General features: G+C 43.3%; 3 protein-coding genes and 1 non-coding gene across 6 annotated transcripts in view; 2 read left to right on the forward strand and 2 right to left on the reverse strand.

The window, feature by feature from the left end:
* The window catches only part of LOC124037403 (DENN domain-containing protein 2A-like), a 67,103-nt gene extending 65,651 nt beyond the window's left edge, over positions 1-1,452 (reverse strand). The window contains exon 1 of the mRNA XM_046352102.1: positions 1,137-1,452. The gene's annotated coding sequence lies outside the window, so the exon portion shown is untranslated. The remainder of the gene's footprint in view (positions 1-1,136) is intronic.
* Positions 1,453-3,287: 1,835 nt separating this feature from the next.
* adck2 (aarF domain containing kinase 2) lies at positions 3,288-10,858 on the forward strand. Its single transcript, XM_046352567.1, has 8 exons — positions 3,288-3,463; positions 3,662-4,825; positions 8,291-8,437; positions 8,544-8,672; positions 9,508-9,603; positions 9,740-9,994; positions 10,160-10,342; positions 10,514-10,858. The coding sequence occupies exons 2-8, from the start codon at positions 3,938-3,940 to the stop codon at positions 10,652-10,654; spliced, it is 1,839 nt and encodes a 612-aa protein (XP_046208523.1). The 5' UTR covers positions 3,288-3,463; positions 3,662-3,937; the 3' UTR covers positions 10,655-10,858.
* Positions 10,859-11,908: 1,050 nt separating this feature from the next.
* LOC124037645 (SRSF protein kinase 2-like) overlaps positions 11,909-16,360 on the reverse strand; it is a 106,572-nt gene continuing 102,120 nt past the window's right edge. For all 3 annotated transcript variants that reach the window (XM_046352569.1, XM_046352568.1, XM_046352570.1), the window contains one exon: positions 11,909-14,567. In XM_046352569.1, the coding sequence (XP_046208525.1) occupies positions 14,383-14,567 (185 nt within the window). In that variant the 3' untranslated portion in view covers positions 11,909-14,382. The remainder of the gene's footprint in view (positions 14,568-16,360) is intronic.
* trnaa-ugc lies at positions 12,653-12,722 on the forward strand. The gene has a single exon. It is a non-coding gene; the product is annotated as a tRNA-Ala (tRNA).

The following is a 16,360-nucleotide window of genomic DNA, read 5'->3' on the forward strand; positions in this document are numbered from 1 at the left end:
ACAGTACAAGATAGTACTAAACTATACACTACTTGTTTTTACTGTACTGAACTATACTGTACTTTTATTTTCTTTACAATACTGTACTCTACTGTGCTCTACTGTACTGTACTGTATTGTACTCTACTGTACTGTACTCTACTGTGCTTTCCAAACTTGTGAAACATAGACGTCTATGATTGGTTTTTCTGAAAGATGATTTTCCTGGAAGATGTGTTCTAAGACCCCTTTTCATCTGTTTGACCAGAAATCAAAGCTCTTGCTTATTCTTCATTTCTAGGATGGAAAATTCTATATATATATATATATTTTTTACATTTGCCTTAATAATTAAAAAAATAAAATTAGAAACAGCTTTCATTTGATACCCAATTTGACATGCTCATATGAACTTTACATGTTGGTGGTCAAAGTACTATCAAAGTACTGTACAAACATAGACAAAAGCACACGTGAAAACACACAAGCTCACATGCATGCATTTCACACAGCCACACACACACCCACATCTGCATTAACCCCCTTTTTATTTGCACTGACTCTATGCACACTCACTGGACTCTGCATATTGACGCCACACGCACGCACGCACGCACGCACGCACGCACGCACGCACGCACGCACGCACGCACGCACGCACGCACACACACACACACACACACACACACACACACACACACACACACACACACACACACACACACACACACACACAGTAGTCTGCTGCTACTCTGTTTATTATCTATCCTGATTGCCAAGTCACTTTTACCCCTACCTACATGTACATAATATTACCTCAATTACCTCGTACCCCCAGCACATCGACTCAGTATAGTATCGTTATTGTTGTTTTATTCTGTTACTAATCCCATGAAAATGTTTAGAAAATGTTTCTGATTTGATTTGACGTATAAGCATACAACTGACACAAAGATACTATACCTGTGCATAGTGTGTGGAGTTCAAAATATACAAAACAGTCAAACTTACAATAAATACACATTAAATATGCATGTTACTGTTTCAGTCCCATAGTAAAAAAAAAGATTCACAGAAAGTACAAAGGAAATCCCCCCAAACCAAAACACATACACACACAGTTAACACACACTGTTTAAAGGCTAATTTTGCCATACCTTTCTCAGCTGGATGAGCCCTGTAGAAGTGCTCTTGCACTGGTTTTTCATTTTGTGAAATCTGACACTGTATGAGGCAGCATTCACTCGCATGATTTCCTTTAGATTAAAATGTCATTTATCCCCTTTCTCCTTCGGTTTTACACCCCTACCCCTGCCTCCGAGCTGCTCTCTCACTTAACATAGCCCCTTGCCTCTTCTTCCAAGCAGCCAAAGAGCTTCTCCAAGTTTCTTCACAAATTTGTTTGAAAAAGGACTAGGCAGTCCCTCCCCTTTCAGCCTAAATGTTTTCAGTTATTCTCTCTCAAACACTCACTCGGACTATCTTCTCTTTCAATGATGTTGCCTCTCTCTCTCTCAAACTTTCCCACCCCTCCTCTCATGGCCCCCTCCCTCCCTCTCAATAGTACCTCCCTCCCTCCCTATAGTACCTCCCTCCCTCCTCCTCTCCATTTCCATCATCAGCTCAACCCATACCCCCAACCCCCCCACAGCTGAACTAATCTGCAGCTGGCTGGGAGAATGAAGCCCTGGTTTCCAGGGAAACGGAGTGTCCTGCTCAAAAGAGGAATGGAGCAGGAAGGGGCAAAACTGAGAATAACTGAAAACATAAATAAGGGCCTCCTCCGGGAGCCAATTAAAAGCTCTGAAGGGCCTCTCTTCCTCTCTTTGAGGGGACAGTGGGGGCCTGGCTTTCCTGCCCTCCAATGTCTTTATCTCTTATAGTAGCTTTTATTTACTGACCAGTGACCAGTCCACAAAGCACCCAATAGAACCACAGCAGCAACATGTGTTTAATGCAATATGTTTTGGTAGCTACAAATGGCCCGTTGTTCCTCTGCACTAACATGGGATGGCAATGTTTTGGTTGATTTCCAGTAATTCAGTAATTGCAGGTGAATTAATGGTTTTAAAGATAGTTTATAGTTACCTCACTAGATGACTGACACATGAGACTCCCACTGTCTCAGAAAAAAAGAGTGACAGATTGAGTGAAAATATAAGTTAGATGTGAGTCTGACATTTTGATGACAATTAAGGCTAATAAAGGCATAGGAGTGTATTTTTATTGTATCGGTAAAACATAACTACTTGTTTGGTTCAGCAGAGGCTGCTGAGGGTAAGACAGCTCCCGATAATGGCTGGAATGGAGTCAATGGAATGAAATCAAACACATCAAAGACATGGTTTCCATGTGGTTGGTACCCTTCCATCCTCCCCTCAGCAGCCTCCACTGGTGTGGTTATAGTCTCTCTGGGTTCTCACTGAGAGAGTTCAATGAGTTGAACTAAACTACCTTACCCTTTCCTAGGCTACCCTTCACATATATCAGTGACTCCAACATGGCATAGAACCACAGCAACAAACTCTGTGACCTTCAGGGCCAAGGTCTGACCTCTCCCTTTGAAGTGCAGGAGAGATTTGAAAAGCCTGCATTTCCCCATCAATGGCTGAGGGGACAGGATGGTGGCAATAACATCTGTTTGGCATTTCTCCTAACTTTTGTGTGGATAGATCCCCATTTCCTTGTCCTCTCTACTCAACAGCTGAGATGTGGAGGCCCTCTGTCCAGAGAGACGCACTATGACTAGGAATGATACTATCAGTTTTTGATAGATGAAGCCCTATCGATGACAACATGTTCAATGAAATAATTGATCTAATGATAATGCAAACACTTGGACAGCTATTCGAAGCACTGAAACCATTGTCTGTATCTCACCTTCTCCTCTGTCTCCCTCTTTTGGACAACCCAACATCTGCACAGTGAATGTGTGAATTCCTGCACAAAACATATGTATTTGATAAAAACTTTTTAAAAAACGTAAAAACCTAAGATTAATATATTGAAATAACTTGATTATGTTGGGGGCATATTACCTCACGAGGAGTTTTCCCCAACCCATTACATTATTATATGGATGTGGCTGTTTTTTATTAGGTGCCTATCGCTTTAAGACTTCGGCATCTGGGGTGTAATCATTACGCAAAACAGTTGCAAACGTGAAACGAAAACTAGCGTTTCTATTGACAGATTCGGCTAGGTCCCGCCCTGTTTGATGAACCTATCCAATAGAAACGCTAGTTACTGTTGCACAATAAAACTTTTGCAACTATTTGGATAAATGATTACACCCCTGTAAAGTGACGTAGACACCCGGAAGTTACCCGTTGTTTTGCAATTATGTTTTCAATGAAAATCTATGCTAGTTGAGGTTGATATCTTCTATTGAATGATTTGATAATATATTAGCTAGGGTTGAGCCTGCTGCATGTTGACTGAAGAAAGGACATGACGGTTTGATTGGTCACGTACTCATTTTGAGGTAATATGTGTTTACATGGCAATAGACTAGTCATATTACTCATAGTTAGCTAACGTAGCTAAGCAAGCCTCTATATCACAGTTCAGCTATATAGCCTAGGCTTAATGACTGTAGCCCCTTAAATTAATGTCCAAATATACCTTGCAGTCCTTTGATACTAGCTAGTTGAACTTACTTGGAATTCTTCTTGATTTGCAGTGGGACATGTTTTCAAAGAGGACATAGGTGGGCTATGTCTGTCCTCAGCTATGACGCATCTGTGGAATTGTGAGCAAGCAGTTCGAAAGGGCAATGATTGGAAGCCAATTATCAATATCTCTCAGCAATTGAAGCTGTAATGTGGATAACTTCCAAACAGTAATAGCTATGTTTAGTCACTATTGTGAAAACTTGGGGACAATGTTTTATCTATAATTTTAGATTTTTTCAAATCTACTTTTTAAATTATGTGTTAGCGATATTATCATCATAGTTATGGCTGCATTGAGTGCCAGAAGCTTCCTCTTAAACCTAAGGTACACCGTCCATAGAGTTGGAAGTTCTGTAAGAGTCCGACTCATACCTAGCACTAGAACATGTCTTGTCAAAAGAGGCCAGATTTTAACCCAGATGCCAAAAGTCACCCTGCTGTGCTGGGGAGCAGTGAATGCCACATCCTGTATGGCAAGATGCCAAGAGGCCTCCCTGGCACCCCAGACTACAGACAGGAAGTCTGTAGCCAAAGTCCAGGTGCACAAGCTGGTGTTCTTCTTGCGCCTCAGCCTGCGCGCCCTGGTGTTACTCCTGAAGTTCGGCCCGCTCCTGTTGCTCTATCCTCTGACTGTCATCTCCTCTTACTGGGCCTCTCGCTGGCTGGATGCCCTGCTGTGGGTCACTGAGACCTCTGGTCCTACCTTCATTAAGTTGGGCCAGTGGGCCAGCACACGTAGGGACATCTTCTCCCAGGATTTCTGCGAATGTTTTTCCAGGCTGCACGTGCGTGTGCGTCCCCACTGCTGGGCCCACACCAAGCAGTGTCTGCGCCGAGCATTCGGGGAGGGCTGGAGGAGGCTGTTTGTGTTTGAGGGCAGGGAGCCTGTGGGGTCAGGATGCGTGGCTCAGGTGTACCGGGGATGGGCCAGGGTGGACAGCGTGGAGGACACAGCCTTCCAGGCCCTGGTGGAGGAGATGGAGAGAGAGGATATGCTGGAGGCCTGGGAGATCCTGGGACTAAAGGGTGTCCTGGGGACTTTTAGGGGGCTGTGGAAGGGGAAAGAGGATGAGGAGGACGAGGGCCATCATGAAACCGGGGAGAGGAGCTACACAGACGCCCCTAATGGGGACGGTACAGAGAAAGAGCATCTGATTCCTGTAGCTATTAAGGTGGGTATCAGTCAACATGAGGGAAAGTATGAATGGAAATCTACGCAGTGCATTCGGAAGTATTCAGACTAGAGGTCGACCGATGAATCGGAATGGCCGATTAATTAGGACCAATTTCAAGTTTTCATAACAATCGGAAATCGGTATTTTTGGGCGCTATGTGGAGTCTTCAATATTCCCAGGTAAGACATTTTAGGTCGTAGTTATTATAGGAATTATAGGACTATTTCTCTCTATACCATTTGTATTTCATTGACCTTTGACTATTGGATGTTCTTATAGGCACTTTAGTATTGCCAGTGTAACAGTATAGCTTCCATCCCTCTCCTCGCCGCTACCTGGGCTCGAACCAGGAACACATCGACAACAACCACACTCGAAGCAGCGTTACCCATGTAGAGCAGGGGGAACAACCACTCCAAGTCTCAGAGGGAGTGACGTTTGAAACGCTATTAGCGCGCACCCCGCTAACTAGCTAGCCATTTCACATCGGTTACAACAGCCTAATCTCGGGAGTTGATGGGATTGAAGTCATAAACAGCGCAATGCTTTATGCACAGCGAAACATATGAAAGTGCTGTTTGAATGAATGCTTACGAGCCTGCTGGTGCCTACCACCGCTCAGTCAAACTGCTCTATCAAATCATAGACTTAATTATAACATAATAAAACACAGAAATACGAGCCGTAGGTCATTAATATGGTCGAATCCGGAAACTATCATCTCGAAAACAAGATGTTTATTCTTTCAATGAAATACGGAACCGTTCCGTATTTTATCTAACGGGTGGCATCCATAAGTCTAAATATTGCTGTTATATTGCACAACCTTCAATGTTATGTCATAATTATGTAAAATTCTGGCAAATGAGGTGGCCCAAACTGTTGCATATACACTGAGAAGTGACACAATTTCACATGATTAATATTGCCTGCTAACCTGGATTTCTTTTAGCTAAATATGCAGGTTTAGAAATATATACTTCATATATACTTCTGTGTATTGATTTTAAGAAAGGCATTGATGTTTATGGTTAGATACACATTGGAGCAACGATACACACTGCATTGATTATATGCAACGCAGGACACGCTAGATAAACTAGTAATATCATCAACCATGTGTAGTTAACTAGTGATTATGATTGATTGATTTTTATAAGATAAGTTTAATGCTAGCTAGCAACTTACCTTGGCTTCTACTGCATTCGCGTAACAGGCAGGCTCCTCATGGAGTGCAATGTAATCAGGTGGTTTGAGCGTTGGACTAGTTAACTGTAAGGTTGCAATACTGAATCCCCCGAGCTGACAAGGTAAAAATCTGTTGTTGTGCCCCTGAACAAGGCAGTTAACCCACCGTTCCTAGGCCGTCATTGAAATTAAGAATGTGTTCTTAACGGACTTGCCTAGTTAAATAAGGGTGTAAAAAAAAAAGATGTCCAAAAATACCGATTTCCGATTGTTATGAAAACTTGAAATTGGCCCTAATTAATCGGCCATTAAGATTAATCGGTCGACCTCTAATACAGTTGAAGTCGGATGTTTACAGCCAAGTTCATTTAAATCAGTTTTTCACAATTCCTGACGTTTAATCCCTGTAAAAATTCCCTTCAGTCAGTTAGGATCACCACTTTATTTTAAGAATGTGAAATGTAGGAATAATAGTAGAGAATAATATATTTCAGCTTTTGTTTCTTTCATCACAGTCCCAGTGGGTCAGAAGTTTACATACACTCAATTAGTATTTGGTAGCATTGCTTTAAATTGTTTAACTTGGGTCAAACATTTCAGGTAGCCTTCCACAAGCTTCCCACAATAAGTTGGGTGAGTTTTGGCACATTCCTCCTGACAGAGCTGGTGTAACTGAGTCAGGTTTGTGGGCCTCCTTGCTCGCACACACTTTTTCAGTTCTGCCCACAAATTTTCTATAGGATTGATGTCAGGGCTTGGTGATGGCCACTCCAATAACTTGACTTTGTTGTCCTTTAGCCATTTTGCAACAACTTTGGAAGTTTGCTTGGGGTCATTGTCCATTTGGAAGATTCCATTTGCGACCAAGCTTTAACTTCCTGACTGATGTCTTGAGATGTTGCTTCAATGTATCCACATAATCTTCCTGCCTCATGATGCCATCTATTTTGTGAAGTGCATCAGTCCCTCCTGCAGCAAAGCACCTCCACAACATGATGCTGCCACCCCCTGTTTTATGGTTGGAATGTTGTTCTTCGGCTTGCAAGCCTCCCCCTTTTTCCTCCAAACATAATGATGGTCATTATGGCCAAACAGTTCTTTTTTTGTTTCATCAGACCAGAGGACATTTCTCCAAAAGTACGAGTTTGTCCCCATGTGCATTTGCAAACCGTAGTTTGGCTTTTTTAATGGCGGTTTTGGAGCAGTGGCTTCTTACTTGCTGAGCGGCCTTTCAGGTTATGTCGAAATATGACTCGTTTTACTGTGGATATAGATACTTTTGTACCTGTTTCCTCCAGCATCTTCACAAGGTCATTTGATTTGCACTAAAGTACGTTCATCTCTAGGAGACAGAACGCGTCTCCTTCTTGAGCGGTATGATGGCTTTGTGGTCCCATGGTGTTTATACTTGCGTACAGATGAACGTGGTACCTTCAGGCATTTGGAAATTGCTCCCAAAGATGAACCAGACTTGTGGAGTTCTTGGCTGACTTCTTTTGATTTTCCCATGATGTCAAGCAATTGCTTTCATGGAGGACTGGCTTGACTTCAGGATGACCACACAATTTATTTTCATCATGAGCAAAAGCTATTGGTTTTCCACCTAAAGCTGCAAATGGTTAATTGAACAGGGAAAAAAACAACACTTGATTCACAGGGAATACATTACATAGGATGAAAAAGCAATATTCCAAGTCGCAGCTCCATATTACTTGTCAGATATAGAGAACTGATACTGTATGGCTTTTGACCATTTTATTGGATTCCTCACGTCTTACTCAGGTAGGAAAAATGTTGGTTCAAATCAGATTTTGGGTACTATATTTGAATATTATGTGAATCCAAATTATTTTAAAGGGCCAATTTGGATGCAATCAATTAGCTTAATTGAACAAAATAATGTTTCAGGAATGCTAATCTTATCTGTTTCTAACTACAGAAACAATTTCAGCACAATCTGAGATTGGGGGGGTGTTGTTGAATTGACATGGAAGGACTCTAGGGCCAGCGGTGTGAAGGGCCAGTTTACTACCCATAACCTAGGCTCTAGAGGGGGAGGGGAGCCTCCTGCAGGAGTTTGAAAGTTCGAGTTTGTGTCCCTGAGAGAGGGTGTGCTAAAAGTCACAGGCAGGGAATTCGTTAAATGTTTTGAGGTGCAAATAACTGGACATCTGTACTCAAATTGACTTATTATATGGGACATGATTTTGTTAGGAAACAACATGCAATAAATGCCCTCCTCTTTCTTCATCTCCTCCTCTTCTCTCTGTCCAGGTGCTTCATCCAGGGATCAGGAGACAGGTAGAGATTGACATGCTACTGATGAGGGCAGGCAGCTGGCTCATCAACTGTCTGCCTGGATTCAAATGGCTCAGCCTGCCTGAGATAGTGGAGGAGTTTGAGGTGCTCATGACCAAACAGGTAGACAACTCCAGTACACACACACTTTGAGTGCAAATTGAATATCTGTATATTTGAACTTTTTCAAGTGCAGTTTTTAGGGATTGAATATCCTGTTTTATTGCAGATTGACCTGCGGTTTGAAGCCAATAACATCGAAAAATTCCGGGAGAATTTCAAGGATGTTGATTTTGTCAAGTTCCCAACTCCTCTTCGACCATTTGTCACCAGGTCAATTTTAGTGGAAACCTTTGAGGTGAGTTGAGACGGCACCTTCACCACAATGACAAATATGAATAGAAGAAAGTAATGACACAACACCAGTAAAAAAATCTATGGGAGAGGTCGAATAATAGTGATGCGCAGTTCAAACAATTAGTTGTTTTTGAACGACTCTTTTTACTGAGTCGAGTCACGTTTTGGCCGGCTTGCCACAATGAGTCCTTACAGCAGGATTAATACATGCTCAGCGGCTCCAGGCGACGTGCTCTGACCAACAACTGTCTATCATATGTGCACGTAGAAATATCGATCATGCTGCAGGCATCATAGAGAATGAAGACATGCTTAACAACTGATTGTTGATCACATGGTGCTAGAATGAATGCAATTGATTGATTATGGATTGTTATGATGGACACGGCGTTGTAGAACCAAAACATACACAGTCTCTGCTCAACGAACTTGAACTCGAGAACTAATTGTTTGGGGGGCTGCTGCAGTTCGCCAAGCGATATTGTGCTCATCACCCTCACGACAGTCAAGCAATTGCATTCCGTCATGAGTCATTCACACTCTAGTCAAGTTGCGGCTGGACATTGTTTCAAAGGAACTTATAAATCATTTTATTTGTATGTCTAGCAGGCACAAATGCCAGTTGTTTAAAGCACACTTCTACAAGTCTCAGTCACAAATGTCAGCTCCAATATGCCCCCTATGGTGAACGAGTATTCTGTGTTAAGTTTTCAGTTCATCGTTTACCAGTAGTGGGTCCTGCTTGCTCTGGGCATTACTGAATCAAATGAATGATATTAGTCGAAAGAGACAACTTAACCATCGCTATTGAATAAGTAACCTGTTTACTGTTTCAGGAGAGTGAGCCCATCTCCAACTACCTGAGACCGGAGGTCCCTCTAAAGGTGAAACAGAGAATTGCCAGGATGGGAGTGGAGACACTTCTCAAGATGGTGAGGGCCTAAGCATGTCCCTCATTGTGACATTTGCAACTGGAAATACATATTTGAAACCCTTCATATACCTTCTTCTTTCTTAACATTGAATCAAGCTTACCAGCTCCGTATCCTCCTATGTGTGTTTGTATAGGTGTTTGTGGATAACTTTGTGCATGCGGACCTGCACCCGGGTAACATCCTGGTCCAATGTAGTGGGGGTGGAGGGAACAACGACCCCCAGGAAAGGGTCACCCTGACGGACCTGTGCGACACAGTGGTGGTGAGCATGAGGCCGGCCCCGGCCCCTCTGCAGCTGGTGCTTCTGGACGCTGGCATCGTGGCACAGCTCAACGACAGAGACCGTAGGAACTTCAGAGCCGTGTTCACCGCCGTGGTGCTACGACAGGTGAGAGAGACGCACGCACCACACACAAACATGAATTTAGAACTTGCCCTAGAAGCTCCAGAGTAGGCCAAAGAGGGTTTATGAGGCTTCTCACTTGCCTTGAACATTGGGATGGGGTATCCAATGGTGTCATGAGCTTCTAACATCCATAGCTGTTATGTTTAGGGGGAACAGGTGGCAGAGCTGATCCTGAACCATGCCAGGACCAATGAGTGCCAGGACGTGCCACGGTTCAAGAAGGAGATGGCAGAGCTGGTGGACCATGCCCTCAGCAACACTCTCTCACTGGGGAAGGTCCAAGTAACTGATTTGCTATCCAGAGTCTTTGGATTGCTCATCACCCACAAGGTAAATACAACCAGTCCTGGAGTGAGAGAGTCTAGTTTCAAAACCACCAACCTTTTCTGTAATCTCAATAGTCATGGCTAGACATCTCACATTGACTTAATTTACTGAATGTACAGTATATGAGTCTATTACCAAGACTGCTCTTGACCTTGTGGTTTGTTTGCCCCTCAGGTGAAGTTGGAGAGTAACTTTGCGTCCATTGTGTTTGCCATCATGGTGCTGGAGGGGCTGGGGAGGTCTCTGGACCCGAACCTGGACATACTGGAGCTGGCCAAGCCTCTGCTGCTCAAGAACGCTGCCTCCCTCCTCTGACCCCTCTCACCCGCATACCACCACATCTGAGCGCCACAGAAATGGGCAGTGTTTGAGAGCATCACCGACTGAGCAGGCTGACATACAGTGGGGCAAAAAAAAGTATTTAGTCAGCCACCAATTGTGCAAGTTCTCCCACTTAAAAAGATGAGAGGCCTGTAATTTTCATCATAGGTACACTTCAACTATGACAGACAAAATGAAATTTGTTTTCTCCAGAAAATCACATTGTAGGATTTTTAATGAATTTATTTGCAAATGATGGTGGAAAATAAGTATTTGGTTAATAACAAAAGTTTATTTCAATACTTTGTTATATACCCTTTGTTGACAATGACAGTGGTAAAACGTAAGTCTTCACAAGATTTTCACACACTGTTGCTTGTATTTTGGCCCATTCCTCCATGCAGATCTCCTCTAGAGCAGTGATTTTTTTTGGGGCTGTTTTTTGCCCCAATATATCACCAAATCATGTGTATGATGTAAAGTGATTTGTTGGTCAGTCAGCAGAATTGATGCTCTCAAACACAGCCATGGATATCTCATATTTAGGGCCCAGAGTTTCTTGGTCACATGGTCTGTAAAAAATCTTGGCCCTCTGCATGGTACATTAGTGACTGACTGAATATATCTTGTAGTGTGTACTTTTTACCTGTGAAATGTGAATAATTGCTTGATTTAAAGTATCCAAAAATCTCAAACTACCCTGGTAAACGGTTCCTTACCTTACATGCTAGTCAGATTAACTGTCATCATTTATACTTAAATGCCCATGTGATTTCTGTGTTAAAAAAAGAGAATGTTGTGCTTACACTATTTGTCAGCACTACAGACTATTTTTCCATTGAATAAAATAGAAGTGAGTTAACATATCTGAATTAGTGACAATCCTTAGTATATCGTTTTATACCATTCTAGCAATCTCAGGGTATTGTTAGGACAAGGTAATGTGTTTAGAATCATGTCTGATGGCTAGGCAAAATCTTCCTTTTTAGTGTGTATTAGAATATACCAAGGTGTGTCAAGTCAACTGACCTCCCCATTCTGTATGATAACACTACATTGCCATTTTTAAGTCTTTTTACACTCGCTAGTGAAATATATTTTATATGGTTAGATCATTAAATAATGCATCAAAAACTTTTCCTGTCTCTTTCATTGTGTCTTGATGATAACTACTTTTAAAATTAGTTCGAGCAGTTTTTACTAAATACTAGTAATATCCTAAACTGTCAAAGACCACAAGCCAGAGGACTCCATTAATTTACAATTTTATTAAATCTGTCAATGAAAAACACAGACGAGACACAATTCTGTCAGGAAGAACAGTCAGCATGGCTGAAAGAGTGCGATCAGGAGCTTTTGGTGACAAAAAAAATTATCCTAATTGAAAAGAATGTTCTTCACTGTCACAAGTCCAAACAGAGCAGCGTTGTCCATAGAGTAGGGGAGGAAGAGGTAACAACTGAGTAGAAAATAACTAATCATAATAATAGTGACAGTAATAATAATTACAAAATAAATGAAAAACATCTCTAAACAAACCAACACAATTACCTCAATAGGACGAGAATCGGTCACTGTCACAACAGAGAAATTTGCTTCTTTATTTCCTCTTATTTTTTATTTTTTTACATTAAATGAAATAGTTTAAAAAATATCTCCCCTTTACATACTTATTTTAATTTTATTGCGAAAAATAGGCAACTGGACTCGTAATTGTGATGATCGTGAGAGAGCAGTGGAGTGGAACGTTTGGAGCTGAGAGATGCTTCACTGCATCAATGCAGTACCCTCATCAGCCACAAAGTGGCGCAGTTTCACATTCCACTTAGTGGCCTCCAGAGTGGTTTAGCCTCTCGCCACTGTCTGCTATGGGGGTGCAGGCCAGTGTCCGTGACAGCCTCTTTTAGGAATGATGCGTGCATTTGCTTCAAATCTGTCGGTCGATCGTCTCTCCGGAGCCGGATCTTAGAGTTATGTACAAAGGTAATTCCCGTGTGGCTCAGTTGGTAGAGCATGGTGCTTGCAACGCCAGGGTTGTGGGTTTGATTCCCACAGGGGACCAGTACGAAAAAGTAAAATGTATGCACTCACAACTGTAAGTCACTCTGGATAAGAGCGTCTGCTAAATGACTAAAAGGTAAATCCCTGAACGACATCCTACAAAGACAAGTGCAACCTCCATTTGACGAACCCCTTCTGGAGAAGCTCAGGATCAAAGATGGAGAGTTTCGTCTGTAGGTAATAAGGGGGATAATCAGATATGGTAAAGCTGCCACGCCACAGGGACTCAAGGATTGTTCTTGTTTTTGGGATACAGAGGAAGAGAGGAATGGTGTGACTGGATCAGGAATGTCAAAGGTTAAAGGGAGGAACGATTTGAAAAAGTGAAGATGAGGAACTTCGCTATCCTCACACGAGGCACCAAAAAGGTTAGCGCAAGTGGCACCTTCACCTTCAAAATAAAAGACAGGAGAAGAAAACAAAAACATAGATAAAAAAAACAAATGAACCAATGAAACGCACAACTAAGTAACACCTGTCCATCATAATCATCCCGTCCTGTCAATCAATCAGCCTCTCCATGCATTTCACTCTTACAGAAGAAGCAGTCCGGTTCATCGATCATCAGTCTTTTAGGATCTTTGTTTGTTCCGTGCCCTGTTTGTCTGTCTGTGTGGCAGCGTTTCAGTTCTGGAGACCCCTGGTGGGCTGGCTGCCCTCCGTGTCTCTGCAGTGGCCCGGGACTGGCATGCAGCTCAGTGTTGGTGGCTGGGTAGGGAGGGGGCTGTATGGGGCAGGGGACTGGAGCTTTGTGTGGGGGCTGTAAACAGTTCAGTGACACTGTTTCAGTCCTGGGCATGGAGGGGGGAGCAGGGGCCTGAGGTACCCCTACAGAGAGGGGGAGTGGGGCATGGGCTGGAGGGAGAGGAGAGGAGAGGAAGAGTAGGGTAAAAGGGCAACTCCTAATCTGGAAGTGTTGTTGCTTCTCCTTTGTAGGAGAGGGACATTCACACACACCTACAGACTGGGCAGTGTAGACACACATTAATAACAAACACTCACATATATACACAAGCACACATATACACACTTCTGCCTCAGCAGGTTTGGGCTGTGCTGCTGTAAGATCAGGCAGATGGAGCAATCACACAGTCAGCATTCTGACAGAGGTTCTTATTGACTTCTACTGGGAAACCCATTATGCTCCGGATAAGACCGGAGAAGACTGGACAGGAGAAAACTGGCAGAGATATTGCAGAAAACCCATTCATATGGGTGGCTTAGTCTCTGTTTAGACTGAATTGGTCTTTCTAAGTAGGAGACACTGTCCCGACCATGGCTGCTCATGTTGTGTAGGGACCTCTGTCCTGCCTGTTTAGAACTATGGGAGTTTGACTCCATCCAACTCCCTTCCTGGGGCCCTCTATTCTTTCTGTGAGGGGTTGTCTGGGACCTATGGGGAGGACAGCAGAGGGAGCAGCCTCTCTCTGTCTGGTCTTTGATAGCTTTGTGGTTTCTGCTGAGGCTCTGTGGGCATCTGTGTTGTATGTGTGTATGCCTATGTGTATGTGTGTGGTGTGCTCAGGACAAGGCAGGGAGGGCCCGAGAAACGGGAACCCCGTGTACCCCACCCCCCTCCCCTCCCTCCCTCTCTCTCCAGCCTCGAGTGCCTGGCTTTGAGCAGGTTGTGGAGGCTGCCACTAGTGGGGGGGCTGGTGTCGCTACGAGTTGAGCCAGGGGTGGCTGAGGCAGTCCCCGGCTGACGCCCTCTTCTCTGGGACCATCTCCAGCATGGGCAGCAGGAAGTGGGTGAAGTGGCCGGCGTCCTCTGGTGCCCAGCCGTACTTCTCCACCAACACATCAAACAGAGACCAGGGCTTCAACTTGGTGATGTGCCTCAGTTCACCTACAGTGGGAAGTAGAGAGAGAGGGATGGAGGGAGGGAGTGAGAGAAAGACCGAGAGAGAGACAGAAATGAAGAGTAATAAGTTACAGTGCAATGCTATTTAAAGACTTACAATGAGAAAGAGAGTGAGAGTGCAGTACAAAGAGAGAGAATAAAAAAGACAGTAGACAGTAGAACTCAGGCAGCATCTCAATACTCCGTAGTGGCATCCTTTCTATGTGTCTTTGCTTTCATCAACACTGAATGGATGGAATCAAGGCTTCCCCATATTGATTTCACTGACCTTATTATTTATAATTATTTACAGTGTAGATGAAGGAAAGGAAATAATATTCTGACTATTGAGAGACAGCCCAAGAAAGGCAAATCAAGAGCCTGGAGCAGTGTCTTACTGGGAGTCAGTCAGAACACATGAACACCATAGAGAGATAAAAGGAGTGAATTAAGACATCATTTAGAGCCGACAAGACCTTTGAGGGAGAGAAAGCAACAATCAGAATATTAGAGCCCCATGACTAGAACATGAGAGAAGCAGGGTAGAAGCAGGGTAGAAGCAGGGTAGCATGCTGTTTCTACCAGCCAGGTCACCCGTGATACAAGTCAGCATTCAACGTCCATCCATGTCTGAGGACATGGGGAGATGTGGAAGCCAGCCACTAGGGGAAACGGTGAGCACTGTTACCTTCAAGTAGGGTTCAGTTTTGCTACGGCGTTGTGGACGAAGATGGGCGTAAGCATCTGCCTTTGGTGCCAAAGGTTGCATGTTCGAATCCATCCAGTTGTTTTCTTATTTTTGTTTTAAGCCTATCTCAAACCTTAACCATTCAGAGTTAATGCCTAACCTTAAAAATTCAGAGTTAATGCCTAAACTTAACCTTAAACACTTGAAATTTGACGTTTGGAACAACTTCGAATGTTTGACATTTGAGAAACATGGATGAACGTTTTATTTTGACGTGAGACTGTGAGAGCTAGATGGTTTCTACAGACACACCACTTACCAGGAGCAGAGACCGGCAGAGAGAGACACAGGTGTAACACACATAGACTGGCAGACAGGCCGTAGACTCAGGGAGGATAGTACTCAGAACTCAGTCAAGTGGCTGGGAATATGACTATTGTATTAATGTGTAACTAGATAGATAACTAGATAACTAAATCTAAATCTTGAGAACTCAACTTAAACTACACTCTTACAAAAAAAGTGCCATCTAGAATCTAGAACCTAAAAGGGTTCTTTGACTGTCCCCATAGGAGAATCCTTTTTGGTTCCAAGTAGAACCCTTTTGGGTTCCATGTAGAACCCTTTCCACACAGGGCTCTACATGGAACCCAAAGGGGTTCTCCTTGGAAACAAAAAGGGTACTACCTGGAAACAAAAAGGGTTCTCCTATGGGGACAGCCAAAGAACCCTTTTGGAACCCTTTTTTCTAAGTGTAATGTTAGGCACAATTTCTAAGGAATTGTATGTATTTCTAGGTGGACACACACCACAAATACTACTGCACACTACTGCAGACTCAGTGGAGGCTGCTGAGGGGAGGATGGCTCATAATAATGGCCAGAACAGAGCAAATGGAATGACATCAAACACCTGGAAATAATGTGTTTGATGTATTTGAATCCACTGATTCTGCTCAGGTCGTCACCACGAGCCCATTCTCCCAAATTAAGGTGCCACCAACCACCTGTGTGCAGACTACAAGCTTTGTTACAAGTGTAACAATGGTGTAAACCGTGTATGTACATGTACTAATATTTAGAGATATACCGTTCCTGTCATTGCCTCATAG

Source organism: Oncorhynchus gorbuscha, linkage group LG06, assembly GCF_021184085.1.
Source record: "Oncorhynchus gorbuscha isolate QuinsamMale2020 ecotype Even-year linkage group LG06, OgorEven_v1.0, whole genome shotgun sequence".
NCBI lineage: Eukaryota > Metazoa > Chordata > Actinopteri > Salmoniformes > Salmonidae > Oncorhynchus > Oncorhynchus gorbuscha.

Excerpts from the sequence above, each read along its gene's own strand:
- adck2 (XM_046352567.1), top strand. The coding sequence starts at position 3,938 with ATGGCTGCATTGAGTGCCAGAAGCTTCCTCTTAAACCTAAGGTACACC. Across the intron at positions 8,673-9,507 it reads TTTTAGTGGAAACCTTTGAG|GAGAGTGAGCCCATCTCCAA; the intron begins GTGAGTTGAGAC and ends TTACTGTTTCAG. Across the intron at positions 9,604-9,739 it reads TGGAGACACTTCTCAAGATG|GTGTTTGTGGATAACTTTGT; the intron begins GTGAGGGCCTAA and ends GTGTTTGTATAG.